The 21697-nt window shown below is 32.4% G+C and overlaps 1 protein-coding gene across 1 annotated transcript in view; it reads left to right on the forward strand.

Annotated features, from left to right (window-relative positions):
• Nucleotides 1-5890: 5890 nt before the first annotated feature.
• LOC145326065 (muscle calcium channel subunit alpha-1-like) overlaps nt 5891-21697 on the forward strand; it is a 214471-nt gene continuing 198664 nt past the window's right edge. Inside the window, exon 1 of the mRNA XM_080169161.1 lies at nt 5891-6273. Within this exon, the coding sequence (XP_080025287.1) occupies nt 6267-6273 (7 nt within the window). The 5' untranslated portion in view covers nt 5891-6266. The remainder of the gene's footprint in view (nt 6274-21697) is intronic.

Raw genomic sequence — 21697 nt, forward strand, 5'->3', positions numbered from 1 at the left:
CGAATCAATAACGGGAGAAAAAATTATTTATATTTTCCTAAATTTTCTATCCTCATCTTTCTTAACAGCACTGGAAAATTTGAGCCATGGCTTGTCAGGGCTTACGATAAAATCAACTAGATAGGATGGATCAGTGCAAAAACACCTATAATGAAGCTGTTTATAGTGCCTATGAAAATGATGCCATACAATACAAATGACAAATGACAGGCCGATACACAGACTTAATTACTAATGACAGGCCAGTATACATTTTAATTGATCAATGGTAGGCCAGAATGACGTCATTTTTGATAGGCAATATAAAACACTATAATCAGCTTCCCTAAAATCATATGATTTTTAGCATGGAGTGAGGCAAGGGCGTCCAAGCCTTTTCATTTTTTTTGGGGGGGGGGGGGTAATCACCCCTTTACCCCCCCCCCTGGTAAAGGGGTGATTACCCCCCCCCCCCACATTGGACGTCCTTTTAGGGAGGACAAAACTAATCTTCACTGCAATGGACGACTAAGGGGATGAAGGTTAATGGGTGTTTACCCTCCATAATTTTTTTACCGCCAAGACACTATCGAAGGTTTTTGGGTTGCAATAAACACCCCTAAATATTTGTATTCCGTATGTAAGAAAATCTGTTAATACATTAAGGCTCTATCTTCTTTACAAAGTATAATACTCTTTTGATTCCGACCGACAAGGACTCATTCCTTACACATATATATACAGTGTATATTATACACACATACCATTCAATAGCTGCTCTACTTATGGGCATAATTGTTCTAAAAAGATTAATATTTATCGAAAAAATATTCAATTACCAATTAAAATATACGGTAAAAAGGAAAAATAAACAATGTACATAACATATTTTCATTTTTTCACTCAGTGTTATCTCTAACTAACATTATAAGTTACTGATAATAAAAAGGAATGTTTTTACAACTGGCAGCTTTTCTATAATTCATTTTGTTCGCTGGTCTGTAATTTCATGTATAACTTATGCTTAATTGCAATAGAACAATTTAATTCTTTTTGACAATATTGAACCAATTTCTATAAAATATCCTAGGAATTTTTAGGATTGCCTTAGGTTTAAAATGTCTTCTTAAAAATGACATGTATTTGAAATACACGTGGATGGATGGTATGTCAGACATTTTTATGTTAAAAGAAAGAGGAAGGGTTTTATTAGTGCTTAATAAGGTACTTTGTGTGATAGCACCAATATTTGTATACTTCTCTATCGTTTAAAAAAAAGTAACAAGCCCTTTTCACTCCACTTGTGGGAGCATAGGCCGCTGACAATTCGTCAGTGTTTCTGTAACAATGTGGCTTATGGATATGGGATAGGGTTGTCAGCCCTAAGCTCTATGATTGCGGTGTAAAGCGTCCATTTGCCATCAGACAACCAACCCTTTGATTGCACGACTTTTGTCTGAGAAGTCCTAACTGTATGGTAGTGAGTTGCGCCTGTTTTGGGCCAAGGCATTCCCCCTACTCTAACTAATTATGTCGCGCACCTGACATAGCAGCAGTAGGAACCATTTTTAACGTCTTTAGTTATGACGCGGTGTCGGACCGAGATTCGAACCTATCACCTTAACGACGACGAGCGGATGCGCTACGTGTTGAGCCACGGTCGCGGGTCTCTATCGTTTAAAGCTTTTAAAAAATCTAAGCATAATCATTTTGCGCTACTTATGATGATAATTATCCTTGTTTTTACTACATATATGGATAAATGAAAATTCTACATACTAGTTGTATGTGTGAAAATACAGTGGGAGATACGAAAATTGTCATATGTGACGTCATAGAAATACGTCTAAAAAGAAAGGATGAGAGGAGAAGTAGGAAAGGTAATACATAAAAAAGAGATGGATATAAACGTATTTTTATGACGTCACACGTAACACTTTTTAGTATCTCCGTCACTACTTAATTACGTCTGAGTCATGAGTATCGTTATTCTAGCCGACTGAGAGTTTTACTTTATCAGAGTACATGAAAATCTGGTGCAACATGCAAGTAATAATATGTTAATTCCACTACTACATATCTTGAACCTTAAATTATCATTATAAAAAATAATCATTTGGTGCTTTACCTCAAAGTACCTGTTAAGCACTGTACCCCCATACCTTAGTTTATAGGTAATTTTGGGACGTTGCCGTTCCTGCAACTGGCAGAAATACAGTAGATGTATTTTTGTCAAAATTGTTTGTCTGGATGTAAATTCGACAGTAATTTGCCATATATCGTAGGTACCCTGACAAATATACATCTAACACAGGCATTTAAACATCCAAAATTGTCAATTATACATCTATTTCTTGCCAATTTCACATCTAAAATTTTTTATATGTCAAAAATACATCTTGTACATTTTTATTTTGATAAACAATAGTAAACTGTAAGGAGCCAATTACTATAGATTCCACCACTGTGTAGAAGATGCTCCTGCTGCTCTAGAAAATGGGACTGCAGAGTTTGAAGGTGTTGATGGCCGTAATGTTATATTTTCATTTGATATTGATGATGCCATTAACACTGACATTACATTATCTCAAATAGATGAAGATGTGTTTAATCTAGAGCAAAGCATCATCCATCAACAACCAGGGCCTAGTGGACAAATACAACCTGGTTTTCACCCACCCATGCAACACAATAGATACCTATGGTAGTGGGGACATGAGTGATGTATTAATTGATGACTTTGGTGTACTCTTTGGTAGAATTATGACAAGATCAATGTCAAGGTCATCACAATCAACTGTATAAATTCAATTTTGAAGATTTTAAACATTAAACTATAATTTTAATATAATATTTATGCATGTTCTTGTATTGATAATAAATGTCTACTATACAGTTCACTATACTGTTCACTTTTGTTTATTATTAATTAAAATGTATAGGATGTATTTATGACATATAAAAAAGTTTAGATGTAAAATTGGCAAGAAATAGATGTAAAATTGACAATTTTGGATGTATGAATGCCTGTGTTAGATGTATTTATGGCGGTTACTTTAAGTATAACTGTAATTTTGGCAGAGGTTTTTACATTTTGACAAAAATACATCCAGCTGTAATTCTGCCAGTTGCAGGAACGCCATGTACCCGTAATTTTCTATATGCCAAAACACTACGTGAGGCTCTAATCTTACGGTACCCTAAACCTGTGGGTCTAACCGGCCCAGTACTCGATATTACCTAAATTGATATTTTCAAATATATAAAAAGTCTACCTATTGACACAATTATCTCATACGGGCGAGGCTACTGTCCATGACACTCTTTTGTCTGGAAGTCCTAACTGTGCTTGGTAATGAGTTGCGCCTGTTCTAGGACAATGCATTCCCATTACTCTAACTATTAATGTAGCGCATCTGTCATTGCAGCAGTAGGAACCTGTTTTAACGCCTATAGTTATGACACGTTGATAAGCCGAGATTCAAAGCTATCACCTCCCAGACGACGAGCGGATGTGCTACTTGTTGAGCCACGGTCGCGAATACCTATTAATACATCTAGTCTTAGTTTTAACTCTATCTTGACTATTTTTGTTCAATTAAGGTCATTGTATATTTTAACAGGACAGGCAGGGAGGGGACAATGGACTGTAAAGTACACTCTTACTCAAAGTCTTATAATCACGTTATCTCATTCGTTACATAAAAAAAACTTTAATTGATTTGATGCCCAAACTTTGAACCAATGATTTTGTACATGGAGTAATTTTGTTTACAACCATATTGGAGATGTACACATATAATTTTTTCGTCCATGGTCTTATCCTTCAAGTTTCCTGGTATTTTAGTCATAGCATGAATTTAAATGCCACCATACGCCACTGATGAATAAATAAAAGGTTACAAATTAAATTTTTCTTTAAATTATGACAGTACAGTAGCTAGCTGCAACACACACATACTGCGCTGTTACAATGCATAAGCTAATTACCAAAGAAACTACTTAAAATTTTTGAGATAAGAAATTTATTTTCCATTGTGGCTTCGAAACCGATTAATATCCGCCGGAAGCGCATCAAACTATAGTCGGAACCTGTTCTAATCCAGCGGAAAAGATTTGTTCACCTATACCATTTCACTACTTCTATTTTTGCTGCTATGATTGTTTTCATCCTTGTTAACTAGCAATACTTGTTCTTCTTGTCCAATGCTTAGTTCTCCCACTTTGTGTGTATGCCTTGAACACCTAAATGAATATCTCTGTTGATTCTAAATAGAATTGTATGCATTTATCAGTAAACAAAAAATCCTATATATAAAGTAGTATTTCAGTTCTTCCCTACCCTTTGAAAAAAGAGCCTCGGACAAAACCAAATTATAGCTGCTCTACTAAAAATATTTTATCTTTAATAAAATAGATTTCAACTTAAAAATCACGAAACCTTTTTAAATTACAATTTTTTTGGGAAATTAATAGATTTTGAAAAATATACTAAGGCTAAGCACCTTTCTGGCCTTTCTTAACGATTTCAAGCTTTGTATGATGACTCCTATAACAGTTATGTACAATTTAGAAAGCGTACCAACTCTATAATCGATACCATAAAGCCCGTATGTCCATTTAAAACAAGCTGATTTTTTAACATTTTGAAAACTTTTTTTGTATGATATGATTATCCTATAATTAATGTTCTGCTTATAAAGTTCTTAAACTCTACAAGAGTCATTGTTTGTTTGTCCTTCCTTCTGACTTTATGGATGTTGTCATCCTAGTTTTCTTAAAAAGAGTTTAGCTTGTTATTGCTGCGTTATTTCTGGGCTTAGGTTTCCTTTTTTAATAATAAGTGTACTGTAACTTTAAAATTTCCAAATACTTTTGTGTGTTAATATGCGAAGTTTAAGAAAATAAATGTTCATTCTTAAAATTATTTGGGTAAAATGATAGTGGCTACTTGTTACTATAATTTAATCTGCTTCTGTTTGTCTGTCTGTGTGGGTATGTGTGTGTGTGTGTGAGTGTGTGTGTGTGTGTGTGTGTGGGTGTTTGTGTGGGGCATAGTGTTTGTTTTTATGCACGTTGCTGTCCACTCCCCTTTAATTTTACATCTATTAAATAAGTACATAGGTTTATTTAATTTTTACATGCATGACAACATTTTCAGGATTTCTAACATTTTAAACTGTTTGTTTTGATGTATAAATCTTATTATTCTCTTTTTACCCTACTTTTTAAATGGTATTTATTTTGCTACATATGTTACATATTAAGAGAAGGACTTACAGAAATACGGTAATAATAGAGTTGCTGCGCTCCTAACAATGAAAAAGGCTTAGAGCATAAGATACTATCCTATTTAGTATGTATTTGTGTATAAAGTATATATTAGAAGTGTAAAAGGAGCGCATGCCATTTTTCTCTTGTATATTGTCCAACGGAAAAAGGAGAGAGAATAGATGCGAGTATGTGTGTGTGTGTGTGTGTGTGTGTGTGTGTACACCTACACTCTAGCCGGGCAGCTATCAGGCCGGCCAGCCCAAGCCTTACCTGTCCAAAATGAGAAATACCCTTCCCCTTTCCTTTTCACGCCTCTTACCTTTTATTGTGCCTTCTGACACATTCTCCCCCCACCCATTCCCATTTCAAACCCTCGATATCCTTCCATTCTTAATAAATTCTTAACTGCCTCTCTCTCTCTTTCTCTTTTACTCTCTTTTATTTTCTCTTTTACTGTGAAATGTGAGCTAAAGTTGAGTGTATAATATTGGTAAAATGTGCCAGCAAACAAAACTCTCCTTTTTATCCTAATTTCTCCTTTTATTGCCTCCTTAGAAGCAGTAAAGTCACCTAACACCCACCCATCCCAGGCTTAGACCCCTTCCCCCCTCCCCAAGTATGGAGTGATTATTCTACTCTCTGTTGTTGTCTACTGAAGCTTGTACATGCACACAGTGTAGCTGGAGTGTTGTTGTGAATGCCCATCCTTATAATAACAAGTCCATCTTGTTGTTGTTGTGGTTGGTGTTGGTCATCCTCGTGAACACACACACAAGGTGGTAGTGTGGCAAGAGTCAACACTCTCCAGTGTGTTGGGGGCGCAGCACACCATTGTGCAGGTGGACCATATTGGGACTTAAGTGAGGGTTGTGTTTGTGTCATAACTGCTGGTCCAGCAGGGCACTAAGGCCACAGGCGTAACCACCTGCACGCAGGAGCACATTAGCGCCGGCCGCAGCCAGGCGATAAAAAATGGTCGCCTTCTGTGTCTTACCTGAAACCGGGCGTCAGTAATGGAGGGTAAGATTATTTATTTAATTCAAATCTGACGACTAAAGTTATCTCAAATAAACTACTTTTTTTTGTAAAAAACTATATGTATAATTATTCCTTATAGAACAATAACACTTATATTAATCTTTTTCCAATTAATTACCCTTTGGCAGCTAGTAGGGGGAAGAAAGCGATGTATTTTCCTTTGATTTCATTGCACTCTTCCTTCCTGAATAATCACAGATATTCTATTTTAAGATAGAACTGTATCAAACGCTTTGGTACAATCAAAACTTCTACAAATACAAATAATCTTTTATTCTCCAATTGTTCTCTGCAAAACATTGAAAATCTTTTGATCAATTAAGACTTCAAACTCAAGAACAGAAAAACACTCACACATTTTTATAAGCAAAGCTTTTATCAAATTATTGTCAGTCCGTCAGTCCTTGTGTCCGCCTGTGACGGATAGCTCTTAATGTTGATTAATGCATGGTGGTAGACTCGCCAAATTGATTTTTTAATATAATGACTTCAATGTTTAGGTATAATGTAAAATCTATAATGCATAGTAAAAGTAATTTTTTTTCCAAGTAATGTTCGTTTGAATTAATAGTTGAACTTTGCTTTAATGTCATCCTTGTATTTTATACAAAATTGCAAAATTACTTGCTCTTCAGTTTTTTCTGGATTAGGGAAAAAAAAATTTCATTGTTTTTTTTTATGTGTGACAAATAATGCAAATTCTATGTTAATTAGTATTTAAATTCTTTGGGTTTATTTTCTTATATCCTGGAATATAGAAGCAAAGTTTTCATTTAGGAAGCTAAAGATATCTTGAATGGCAGACCTGATTTTAGGAAATTCTAGTTGTTCTTCTAATAGAATAAGTAGCTGTTATAGTATTGTCATTATTCAACTTTTTTATTTAGAGTTTTAATAATGTGAAGTAGATGTGTCAAAGTTCAACACACCCAATGCAATAATGCATTAACATTTAATAATTTAATATTCCCACCTTAACATAATATTATTGTTAGGTTGTCTCAAAAAAAATAAATCTTAAAAATAAAAAAAGATATTAGTATTTACTTTATAGTAACAAGTACTTTTAATTTGGAAATCTAAAATAGTCATCAACATAAATATCATATTTCAAAATCAAATTAATATTCCTATAGTAATGAATATGCAGTACTGCTTCTTTATACATTGTTTTCATACAGGCTTTTATCAAAGAACTTTTTAAATACAAACAGCTGCATGAGAGCAGGAAATGGGTATCATCCCACAAACCTACATTATAGTTTGAAATAAGAAGTAAAAAAATTTCTTTGATTAAATTACTTCAATAATTTGATGAAATTTGATGTTTTGTGCCCTGCTAATAACTCTTCCACTTGATGATATAGAATGACTGCTGTTATGTAAAGGAGTGTACTACACAGTGGGGGTAATCTGTCAGTAGAATACAATTATATTCCCTCACTGTGTGTCTTTGAAGAAAGGAGTCATTTAAAGAGGTTTTAAAAAACTTTTTCCAAGTGAAAATTTTCAATCTCTATCTATTTCTTAAACTTGTAAGATATGAGATAAAATTGTAATGTATAGGTTGGACTGCCAATAGGTTCTACAAACTAGCAGTGTCCAATATTTTCCACCAACAATTTAATCTACAGAATTTTGTTTGCTAAATACATTTTCTGATACCATAAGATCTTTTGATATTTCATCTTATTTAAATCAATACATTCTTGCCTGATATTTTTAAAGAGCCTAGAATAGGTTTTTTATTTCATGTTCCTTATATCTAGCATCCTAGATGTCAGCTAAAATATTTAATACCCAAGTTTACCTTAACCTAGGTAAATACTAGATGTATACAAAAACAAAGGAATTTCAATGACAAATAATTTGATAGCTTCAAGGGGGAGACAGACTCAAGGAAATGTATTCTAAAAACAAATTGTCAATTAGAAATATTTTTTTTCTTAAATTGCACAAAATCACAAAAAAATTATTGTTATTTAGTCATTTTCATAAAAACTTTCAAATTTACTAGTTAAAGGTTCTATCTTACTATAAACAAAGTAATAGTTATTTATTGCATCGTGTTATAGACAGCTTTCCGCAGATATTAAAATTATAAATTAAGATTAAATCAAGTTTTGTTAGGTCCGAAGGGACAAAACTTATATTAATTTTATGATGTTTAGTTTAATATGATGCTATACACGATTTTTCAGTTTGGCTGAAAATAGGTGCCTATCTAGTGGATGTTAATCGGTTTCGAAGCTGAACTGGAATAGTTTTTTTCAATACTTTTCCCAGAAATATTTGTCTGTTCTTTAGGATTATAAAATATCCTGGATTTACCATGTTAAATGCTAGGAGTGCAGTGTATTGCTAGTCAGGAGGAGAGGGGACAATAGGCTGTTTATTAGACAAGTCCCCAAAGTTTTATAATAACGATTTAAGAGCTTTTAATAGATATTGATTGGTCCAATCGTTTCAACCACTAATTGTAATCTACAGAACAGGTAAATTCGTGTATTAACATTTTGGGTTTATATCAATTATTCGGCCATTGTCTTATCAATTTAGATGCCTAATTGCTAGTTTTTTTTTATCAATAACTTTCAAAAATATAATTAATTCAATTTAACAACAATCTTTATCTGATATCTTTTAAAATAAACACAATATTGTCTACTTTTACTTATGAAAATGGTTATGTATTTATAAGTGTGGAGATATCCCAAAATGACCCATTATAAGGGTAAGCCTTTGATATTATTCACTGATTGCTTAGACATACCTCAATATTTAAATAACAAATTAGTGAGCACTTGTGTACAAGGCAGGCAACGATAAAAGGGGGAATATGTTCATAGGGTTAAAGGATTAATAAAACATGTTAAAAAAGGTGAACTGAGATGAATTCAGAAATCTAGAATCGTTTGAATTGTGAAATGCTAGTGTAGGTTAGTTTCCTATTGACAACTTTCCACCAAAGTGTGATTCATAGTAAAGTGAGTTTAGAATAAAAAAAATCATGTTTCAAATTGATTGCCCTTGCCCTTCCCTACCTGTAGAGCAGCAATAAGAAGCTCACAACTTTTTTCATTAAAATTATCAAAATTTAAGTTTTATTAATAAATCAACAACAAGAACATTTGCTTGTACAGATAGTGCATTTAAATTATAAGAATTAAAATCATTCTAGGGCGTACAATCAGAAAAACCGAAGGGAAGAAGGACATACAAACCCTGATTATAAAGTAAACAAGCTATAAAAAAAAAGGAAAAAAAAATATTTTATCTGTCAATTTACACAACATTTTTCCTGTGAGTAGCAGATAGAAAGGAATCATCAAACAATTCCTCTAACATTGAAACAAAATTTTGATGCTTTAAAGAAGACAGATAGGTATTTCAGATGTCTCATAGACTTAAAGCAGGTACAGCTTACATTTGAACGGGTGACAACTTACCTTAGAAAAAATTTATGAACACATATTATAATTAAGGATTTTAAATAGAAATTTGGGTGGCTATGGCTCTGACTAAAAGCATGATTATTAGTTTGCTTTGTCTAACCTAACCTAAATTAAAGTAATAACGAATAACGAAAAACAATCCCCAATTATTTTCAATTTTTTCAAAAAAAAGGGGCAATGGGGGGTTTATCAGTGTTCAACAAGGTAATTTGAGTGAAAGCGCCAAACAAACCTACTTCCTCTAGTTAAACCAACACAACAAGGAAAATGAAAGATGTAATGTATAAAGATAAAAAGCTACACTTTACTGAAAGTTTTAATTAAAAGAAATACAACAAAGAAAATGTTAGATATTTGAGATTATTTGGATACATAGGTAGACTAAACATCCAATATATTTCAACTGATTTTTTTTTACAAGAAAGTACCTTATACTTTACAATAGCTAACAAGGATATAAAAGTCCATAAAATTTTGTAGCTGATAAGCATTTAAATAACAAGGAAAGTCAAATAAACTTTTGGATTGCTACACAAGAAAATAAAATAGAAAACTTATCCAAAATAAATTACATTAATTTTGTTAAAACCATACTTTTTAATAGAAAATATTTTGATACATAAAATGAAAATGAAGTATTCAGAATCAGATGAAAATTGCCGTTAATAGAGGGAAAACATTTAAATTACTTTCTCACTTATGAATATTGATTTTAGACAAGCGTTTGACCCTGTACCTCATGTTATCTTTAGCAGGTGCCGGAAGAAACGAGATATCCCACCAAGTACATGCAAATCAGGGATCTTAAGGGATAAGACAATTAACTATGAATTAATGTATATCCCAAATGAGGAAACACAAAATTACACCTTCTGCAGAATTAAATTATTCGTTGCATATTTTGGACTACACTATTTATGAACCAACCAATTTTATTCAATATAAATACCATAGGTTTTTGACAAATAATATAAAGCTTTGGGTTCCATTTTAATTTACATCCCAGCGTCACCTCCTTCCCTGATTGTAATAGAATATACGTACATTGCGTTTCATATTTCATTTTAATCAGTATCATTTCAGGATTTAGTTGACCACTCTTTTAAATCGCAAAGGTTAGGGAAACGATAAATTTTATTTATATTTTTGATTTAGAAAAGAACTATATTGTTATACATTATTTAAAAACATGAAATTTTGGTTTTGTTACTAGAAGTTAGGGGATACAAAATTCTTCTTAAAAAATAGAAGAAATTTGAATATTAAATCAACAGATCTATAGTATAGATGTATATACAGACAACTACCTCCCTTTCTTTTTCAAGGATCTCTTTAGTCTGCTTCTAAATTATTTTCTGCTACTTGGCTGTGTTGATATAAACGGCACCATTGGTTGATTTTCAATGACCGAATAGAAGGGTTGCACATGGTGGTTGCAATGGGAAGATACAGTTATTTAACCCTTTCTCCCCCTAGTGTTTTACTCTAATGTTAAATCTTTTCATAATTTTTGCCTAACAGAAAAGGAAAAAAGTTTCTATTATTGTAATATTTATCAAGTGCTTTGCTAGCATCACACAATTTTCAATACAAAATTAACAGAATCAGAATTTAGAAAAAAAACAAGGCTTTCGATTATCTAAAATTTCTCTTAAGATGCCGAATATCCAATTTTAAAAAGGCATTATAATTACAACTAACCTTTAAAAACGAATCTACAAAATCTAAACTTGTAAAGAGGTCCAGATTAAATAAAAAGTGATTTTCATCCCATACTTTCATATCACCAGTAAACATCACGCAAATTTTTGATGATTTTAGCAATTAAGCTTTAGACGTGTGTTAGTTGCTTCAGCAGTAGCAGCTAGTGGAATAATATTTAGCAAAATCAAATGTGGAGTGAACATTATTAAACCATACAATAAATATATATACTATCAATTATGGGAATAACATGATCAAAATGAACAAAACAGTTGAAATTTCCATAAAATTGCTAACAAAATCTTGTAAAAGCTAGACTAACATAAAAATTGCATTGCTACTCCAAGCAGAAAATATCTTGAGAAGTGATGTCCCTGTTTTACAAGTCAAGTTAAATTCAGGATAAATAGGTTAACCGAATATGAGGGGGGGGGGGAGCAAGTAGTTTGAGGTAAGGTGTGTGTGTGAGTGTGTGTATGTGTCTGTGTGTCTCGCCACCCAGGTATGCTCAATTCACACAAATTTGTGTAGAGTTATTTCAAATAAATATATGATTTTCAAAATATTTTAGCTTTTTACATATTTATAAGTCGCGGAAAAAAAGAAAGTTAATTTAAAAAAAAGGAAGCAAATTTTGGAATTTATAATGTGCAGCAGAGATCCTAAGGGATAAGACAATGGGCAATAAGGACAATATAAAATGTTGGTACCCAACGTTTTTGAGCCAACGAATTATATAAGATGGTTTTAAAACTTTGGAAACCAGTGTAATTTAAAGTCAAATGCCTTCTTGGTAATTACCCCATACTTATTTTTAATTTTGTTTCAAATAAGTTGGGGCGTTATATGCTCAACATGAAACTTTGAGAGAAGCTAAGTTATTGAAGAATTTTTAAATTGATTTCCTATTCCTTTTTCTTAAAAAAATAGATATGTACAAGTTAAGGTGTTAGTACCTGGAAAGTTTTTTTTTTATACATTTTAGAAAAATTTCAAAATATATTTTTAATGTATATAAGTCTTTCTTCTGTCTTTGTAAAAATTACATTAAATAAAAAATTTGGCTCCTCATGCATATTGATATCCTTGTTTATGTATTTCCTTTTTTAAAAGTTAAAATCTGCATCTAAAAAAAAATCAAAATGAATTAAGAATCAAGAAATCATAAAATACTTCTTTAGTTTAAATCATACAAATTATATATATTTTCCTTTTTATTTTGACTTTATATTAGCTTTTTAGAGCTTATTTTGAAACAATCAAATCTCCTGCTAAAATATGTTAAGATACATTAGGCATATCTTAGAAGAGTTTTTTTTTAAAGAAAAGATCTTAACAAATAAAAAAAATCATTGAAAGGAGTTTTTGTAAATATATATGATTTCTTTATTGCTTATCTAAATATTATCCAATTAAGTTTAAGATTTTTTAATTGCACTCTTTGTTCAGAGGTTTCATAATTCCTAATCCTTGAGTTCTCTATTATAGGGAAGCTTCACATAGGTCCAAGGATGGATTTAGACTATTTTATTTTTAGATTTAAGTCTTAGGATGGTTTATGGTAGTTTTCCTGAATTTCTCTAGACATTCCGAATATAAAGCCCCTTGTTGATAGGGGCACAGCCGCTAGTATTTAATTAAAGTAGCTTGGACCACTAACATGAGAATGCATTTAAAACAACTTCAATATTGTATATATATTAAATTCTAGAGTCTATCCTATCAAAATTAAAGAATTGTTAAATTTTTAACTTATGACATCACTTGTTAGAGATATAAGAAAATTGACCGTTCCTTTTATAATAAATATACAACATACATATATACTACAGAAACAAATAAAATAGTCAGTGACTTCCAAAGGGTAGGGGGGGGGGGGGGTGTTAAATATCCTCCACTAAACAAATTTGAGGTGCCATATGCGATTCACCCCCTCCCTAACTTGGTTCAAAGCCCTTGGTTTTTAGATTCAGAAATCAGGTAAATTATTGACATATCTAACCGAAAACGTGGGTTTTACCACCCCTCAATTAAAAAAAATTCCGGGGGATATTTACCCACCCCTTTTAAGTAAAATTTCCTTGGTGATGATGGACAAAAAAAATCAGAAAACTTCTCTACTGAGTTATTAATTAAATTAAAGCAAATTGAATTGTTTCATCCTAAGGTCTAAAATATTTGTCAATTTTGAAATTATGAAAATATGTACCAGCCATTTATCAATAGAAAAAGTGTATGTGTCATTATTGTGTGTGTAGGTGTATGTGTGTGTGTATGTATGTGTGTGTGTATATGTGTGTGTGTATGTATGTGTTTGTGTATATGTGTGTGTGTGTGTATGTGTGTGAATGTAACTGTGTGTTTGTATGTATGTGTGTTCTAGATTGAATTTGCCAAAAATATTTTCGGCAAATTTGACATGAATTGGCTTAAAGAATAGGAGGGGGTTTACAGCTTAGGGTATAAAAGGGAAAAGGTGAAACAAAGGAGAAGAAACAAGGATGACAACATCCATAAAAGCGAAGCTCTGAAATGTTTCAGGACATACTTAGGACTTGATTATACCGTTACGGACGGTAGGACAGACGGACTGACTGACCAACCCTAATTATAGAAAAGCTTCGCTTTTAAAAATAAAAGAATACTTAAAGATTTAGAGCACTAAAATATGAAATATAATTTTACTTTGAGAGTAAGATTATTCTCCATTAACATATTCCTGTCCCCTCGCTAATCTGTCAATTTTGTTGTACACCAATTTAAAGTGAAGCAGCTTAGTTCCATAAAATTTTTACCAGGCATTTGGGAAATTAGTAAAATTAATATTCTACCAAATTTCCTTCTGCATTAATACAATTTTTATACAATAAAAAATAAAGAAATGTTAAAATACAAACTGCTACGACCCTAGAAGCCACTGGGGGGCTCATAAAGAAAGTGTTAGAAAGGTTTAATCCAACCCCTTTTCAATTTGACTTTTATATAAATAAAAAGTTTTAAAAAATGTATGAAAGGGCATCTTTTATTGAGAGGGTAAAGAATCCCTCACTCAATGGCAGATTTACCTCTAGCAAAAATACAGTGATAATACTGTCATAAACACAGTGATTTGATGCCATAAACACAGTTTTACTGTCAAATTCACACCTGCACCTTTCCTGGACATAAAAGAAGCTTTACTGTAAAAAATAACCATATCGGTTAAGCAGTTAAGTGAGATCATTTGCTACAAACTAAAAAAACATACTACTTTATATGATCAATTTTTCGATCTCTATTTCCATGATATTTTTTGTAACTGAACAAAATGACAACCCCAGCATTAATCTTTAACTCAATAGTTACAAATATTTCCTATAAATTTCTAAGCACTTTTGCTATAAAGCTACTCTTTAAGACGGATAGTAAGTTGGTAATGCAATTGGTAATCTCACACACTCCTTTACATTAAAATATCAAAACTTCATAAAAAATCTTTAACTTAAAACAATATCCAAAAGAAGTTTTAAATTTTTTATGGCTGGGGGGGGGGGGGAGGGATAAAAAGTTCAATGCGGAGTAAATTTAAATTTTTTATGTTGAGAGGGGGGGGGGGGGTTAAAATTTACATGATAGGGGTAATTATGGTATAAAATCACTGAACCTCTCATGAATACCTATATATTAAAGTAATTGAATGTGTTTGCGTCTGTCGGTTTGAATAATAGATATCGAATCTACGTGCATAACATGGACATTACTTATTGGTCAGTTCGTTCATCCATTAGGAGGGGAGGGGTGTGGATTGTTATTTTAGCCAGCTACAAGGTTGACCTAATTAGAGTACATGGTAATCCTGTGTAAAATCCAAGTAATAATAAAACCATTGTCCAAAGGGGCGAAGCCATTATGACATAAAACAATATTTAGAAATCTAATTGCAAAAAGAGTCGTCACATTTTTTCAAAGAATTTTAATTAAACTTAGCAAAACATAGACGAGGCTTTTTGTTTAATTTTTAGGAAAAAGTTGTATGTAAAATCTTATCACGATCATGTATTTCTATGCCTAATTTAACAAATTATGAGTATAATGTTTAAAAATAGAAAAAAATATTTATACATTTTTAACCTAAAAATATATTATAATACAATTGCAAATATCTATTTCTGGCAAATTATTTCATTTTAATTACAATGACAAAGAATAGTGTGGTAATCCCGCTTCTCCTAATGCTTATCCATGTCCAGACCCCCAGCAAGGAGCCAACTAGCTTCTCTTCATGCCACCGCCATCTTTATGCTTAACCTGCTCCAATAGTTAGTTCTGTTATGTGTTTAGTGGCGACAAGATCTTCCTCTTGTAACTGAACACACTCTTCTTGGCTGTGGATTTATCCTAAGCGGCCTAAATTGCGTCTGATGTTTGTACGTCGCTTCCAGCTTCCAGCTGTCAGCAGGACGTCCAACTATTCATCATATTTCTTCTCATTTTATGCCTAACTGATCTAGTAATCCCCTTTATTTCATATTGTGCTGTCTGTAAGTCGACCATACGTCAATAGGATCAAATCCGGATATTGATTCTTCTATTAGTCCAACGAATAAAAAAGGGGGGAATACCTAGAGGTTTTGTTCATATAAAAACACCAACTTAAATCATTTGCATTCAATGAAGGAAATATATCTACCATTAACATAACCCTTATTACAAGATGCTTCCTAAGTGAACAAAGATGACAAAATCCGTAAGCCCAAAGCATAGAAGCTTGGGTAGAAAAATCTTTGGATCTACTGCAGTTAACGGTAAAATGTTCCTGGTAACGATTATCTCTACAAATCTATTGACGGTGGAACATCCCAAGGTTTATTGAAGAAAAACGCGTAAAAAAAGTAAAATTCTGGATTATTTGTAGGCCGTCGGTTAAAATTATGTGCAAGCAAAATCTATTCGTTCCAACGTTTGGCCTTTTGGATATATACGCTACCAGGAACATTTTACCGTGAACTGCTCTTGACCAAAAGGTTTTATAGCCTATCCAATTCATAGCATTACAGACGGAATGACAGACAAAGTAAGATACATGAGATCCTATTTTGCCAGGAGAATTATCACAAAGAAATCCTTTATTATCAGCAACTTAACATCCTTCGTTTTAGGACACGGAGAGATGGACTGACAGACGGACGGTCACAACCGTGTATAGACTATCTATGCTAGTAAAAAGTTGACACATGAATATTCATTGAAACATGAAAGAGAAATCATAGACAGCTTTCATCACCTTGTCATAATAGATACAAAGATATAGAGGGTTTAAGCTTTAAAAAACATTTGAAATTGGACTAATTCATGTTAAAGATAGAATTAATGGATCTCTGATAATTTAAATTATTTGCAGGCTTTGTTAAGCTGTTTATAACCAGAGCTCGGCAGTCGCGTGTTAGCCCTATTGAATAAATTTCAAATTCAGCTAGATGTTCCATCCTTTTTCTAAACAGACAATCCATCTTTTCAGAAGTTCTTATATGTTTTAAAGCAATAAATTCGTGATCTTTTAGCAAACTACATTCGACTTTACAGACAAAGCTTTTTATTTTTAAGTTCTGTCATAAAAAGAGGCAGTCAGCATGTTTGCACTTTTAGGCTTATCAAATTTGTCTTATTAAAACTCTAATTTTAATTTCCGACAATTTATGTAGCAATGATACTCATTGTTTATATCTAAGTAGCGGCTTCGCCCCACAGCCTCTAGGGCTTTGCCCAAAGTAATTAAAAAAAATTTAGTACCTCTGGAGATGTCACCACTAGTTTCAAATAATTAAAGAAAAGAAAAAGAATTAAGTACCTCTGAAGAAAAGAAAAAAGAAAAAATTGGGGTGTTGGGTGTGTCCCACCCCCAAAAAATAGCCTATAACCACCATAGGACCAGTAGGTATATTCCCTGAAGAGTAGAATCCAATTGGTTCAGTGGTTACCGCAATCCTAAACACCGAGGGACAGACAGACGGACAGACAGACATCAAGCTACTTTGTATTATAGATTGATATAAAGATTACAATTGTGGCTATCTATTTCTGATAAGTTTAATATCTCGTCGTCAAAGATAGCATATGACATTTTAACAAATTCTTACGATATTTGTATAAGTATACTGTGATTAAAGATAATTTTTAATTAATTAGTTTTTGACCAGTTTTTTCAATTAACATTCGCAAAATTTTGATATTCTCGATCCCTTTTTAAAGTTTAGATATAGTTGTACAGTCATAAGTGTCATTGTTATAGATATTGTTTAGATTGTGAGAACTGTTTCATTCATATTGAACGATATAATGGGAATGTAGAATATAGTTTATGCTGCAATTTCTTTGATCCCTTTTTTTCGGGGGTGTTAAAATTTAACTGTCAAGTCAGAAATAGATATAGATAGAAATAGCTATAACTATGGTTATAGATAGTCTTTTAGGCACCCATTTCATTCATACCTTTGAAGGAATAAAAACACGTCAATTTTTCAGGGGCACCTGCTAAACATTGAAGTAAGTGGCTTTTTCCAACTGCTGACACTAAACAAACACCTGTTTTGCTGTCTGGTCTGTAATAAACCCCCTTAATTTTTGTGTTAAGGGGCTTGTTAAAATTTTCAGATGCACCTCGCGTCCCCCCCTGGCAAACCTCTCTGAACGCCTGAACACATCCCACGTTTATTGTTTCCTAACTAAATATTCAATTAGGACAAATTGTTCAGCAATTCTGTAGTTGGTAATTTCGATTTGGATAAAGCCCATGATTGATACTTTATCTTCTCATTAGATTCTAAATAAGAAATCTGTGCGTGTGGGCAAATTTTTGCAGGAATTTGGATCTTTGCACTACATTTACTTCAGCTGGAAGCGGGGTGCTTAGGATTTTTTACGCGCTGTATCAATAAACATTATCAAATTTAATGAATAAAAATTTCCATTTATCTCTTGGTGACTTTTGCTAATTTCTTTCTCCAAAGCTATTTATAGTGCCTATAAAAATGACATCATACCATACAAAGGACCAATGATAGGCCATTACACAGACTAAAACACCAATAGCAGTCCAGTATACATTTTAATTGACCAATGGTAGGCCAGTATGACGTCATTTTTATAGGCACTATAAAAATATTCCATTCTCTATTTATAAAAAATATTTATTCCTTCACCTTGTAGTGATAAAAATAATGCATTCCTAGCCATTGGAGTGATTAGAAATAAACAGAGAGGGGGGACGTTGGGCTGTTTATTACGCTAGTACCCAAATTTTATAATAAAGTTTTCTTATTCATTGGCTTAGTAACTTTGGAGACTTATTGGTTCAACAAGTTGAGTTTTCAAACTTTTCGACCACCAATTGTAATCAAGAGAATGTTTAATTTTGTGTATCATCACTGGAGACGTACATCGAATTATTGGCCATCGTCTTATCCCTTTAGATCCCTAAGAAATAATACATTGTCCGAAAGAAATAGGTTTCTAATTTAAGGAAGTATTTCAAAGATACATATACATATAGGAAATAACCCTGCCAAACAGAAAAAGTTTCAGAAAACATTTTAGTATTTTAAACTCAAATATTATTATTCTCTAATTTAACTCGAGATCTATAAGAAAAGATTGAGTTGTTCTTTTAGAGGATGCTTTTTGGATAGTTTAAAGCTATTTTTTTATGAATCTCTTAGCCTTTAGAATGTAGTTTGATATCGTGGAAATTAATGGGGTAAAAGAAATGGCTATAAAGTTTATAAGAAAAAATATTTTTTTTTGTCTGATTATTCTATAGGTCTAAAACGATTGCTGACGTTAGTACTTTGCGATTTATCTGGCTGCTATCAAAGTTATCATATATATTGTTAATTATATTTTGTTTATACATATTCTTATTCTAATCCGTGAAAAAAATACTAAGAGAAAGAAAAAATATTTTTTAAAGGCGAACTATTTAGCTAAGATAAATTAGAATTGGGACCATAGGAATTTAAAAAGAAATATGTAGTCTGTAAAAATTAACAGAAAATGTGTTTTTAAACAATTTATCTTTTATAAAACAATGGATAATTTTTTTTTCTAATGTTTTGGCTTTGATTTCAATTACGTTTAAAATCTCAGTAACGGCTATAACAATTGAATGCTTGCCGGGGAGGCTTTATTTCATACCAATAGTTAGTATTAAAAATTTGGTACTTTAACAGGGGACGTCCAAGCTTTAAATTTTGAGGTGGTAAAATGAGAGTTTTAAAAGTTTGAGGGGAGTACACTACTGTATTTTTTATTATTTTGAGCGGTGTAAACACCCCACCCTTGGACGTCTGACCTTTCAAACAAAGGTAAAAACAAATCATTGGCTTTCATTTTAATTTATTTTGTTATCTAAGTTTGTTTAAATACCAGTAGGGATCGTTTGGTATAAGCCAAAAACTCTGGTGTTTTTTTTTAAAATTTATTATTTATAAAGAAAAGCATATGGGGCTATAAAATCCCAAAGGGTAGAATGTAACTTCCGAATGGGGCATTTCATTAGGAAAATTAAATGATTTAAAAAAAATAGAATCTATGATCAAAAGCTTTTTTGGGGGGGTAGAGGGTTGGTATTTTGCTGTGTGAAAGCGCTCCAAAACCTTCAACTCCCAAACACTTTTTCGTGGGTTAAAACCCATGAAATGTAAAGTGTTTTGGAAATATTATGATCCCTTAACAACCCCCCCCCCCTTGGACGCCCCAGTTAATGATTTTACCTACAGTATACATGTAGATCATAATAAATTAGCTAAGCATCGGAATTTGAGAAGAAAACAAAAGCTTGAGCTTGCCTACTTATAGTAAAGGGCGTGCATACGATTTTCATTGGGGGCAGGGGGGGGGGTAAATTTATTTCCGTCTAATGAAAAAGATGGGGAGGGGCAGGTAATACCCTCCCTGAAACGATTTAATTAATAGCTAGGGGGTGTCAGATGCTGATAGGTGCCAAAAAATCTTCTAACTCGTAATATTTTTTTATGAGAGGGAAGGATGGAGATACACTTCAAGCGCACGCCTATACTCATAGCTATATCTGCATAGCTTAGCTGGCCTTTAAATCTTTCTTGTGAAATTTCAATTCTTAGGATGAGAAATAAATTTGAGTGCACTTTTTAGAAAAAAAAAACAAGGATGACAACATAATTATAAGCAATGACAAAATAAAACAAAATTATCTGGGCGATTCTTTCTTTAATTTATCTCCTTCCTACCCAGTACTACTTGTATTGAACAAAAAAACGTGTTAATTCTATCTTTATCACTGCAGAAAAACCAAAAGTTTTAAATCCCTAGGACAATTATAACATGCACAATACAGTTCCGAAAGACGGAATGATAGATTGACAAAACTATGAACATTTAAATGTACATAGAAGAGCTTCGACTTTAAAAATGTTTCAAAAGCTTGTTGTCGGTTCAAAACGGGGGGGGGGGAGGACAATGGGTTTAAAATGCAATTTGCCCATCTTTCTACTGTCAAATGTTCATGAAAAGATGCGGTTTTTGAAAATAAAAACACTTTCAATTATGGACAAAAACATTCGAAAGAGCATTGAAATGATACTGTGATTTTTTCTACAAAAATTAATCCTTAGAAATCCTCAAATAAAAGAAAATGAGGTGGATGGAAGGGAAGGAAAATCCGGGAGTCAAATTTGTGTGTGTTAGCTATTTCTTAGGCGGTGACTATAAATCTAAAATATTTATATAACAGGCAGATTTAAGTCTATTATAAATCTCAACTGTATTGTGATAATGAGAAGCCTAATAACTGTAGGCTCCGCCTTTAATTCGAGTGCAGTGTGTTGACCTTCATATTCAGGAGTATTGTTATTTGTCTCAGGGAGGGAGCAACCAATGGACTCTAAATTACATCGATACCCAATTTTTTACAACTTCATTCGTTGGCTTAAAAAACTTTGGGTACCATTACCATTATCAAATTTTGATTCAAACTTTTCAACAAAAAAATTCAATCTACAGAAGGTGTACTTTTGTTTATCATCATTGGGGATGTATATAATTCGATTGTCCTTTGTCTTATCCCTCAAGATCCCTGAATTGGGCTCCACCTAAATATTTTGCTCCTCGTTTGTATAATACTCCCTTTTAAAACATCATTTTAAACAGAAACAAAATAGATGAGGAAAGAAAGGAAAGTTAAATTATTGTTAAAAATGGGAGGGAGAGGGGGGGATATGCCTAGTTCCATAGGC

This window comes from Acartia tonsa, chromosome 8 (assembly GCF_053477335.1).
Source record: "Acartia tonsa isolate MP-2025a chromosome 8, ASM5347733v1, whole genome shotgun sequence".
Classification (NCBI taxonomy): Eukaryota; Metazoa; Arthropoda; class Copepoda; order Calanoida; family Acartiidae; genus Acartia; species Acartia tonsa.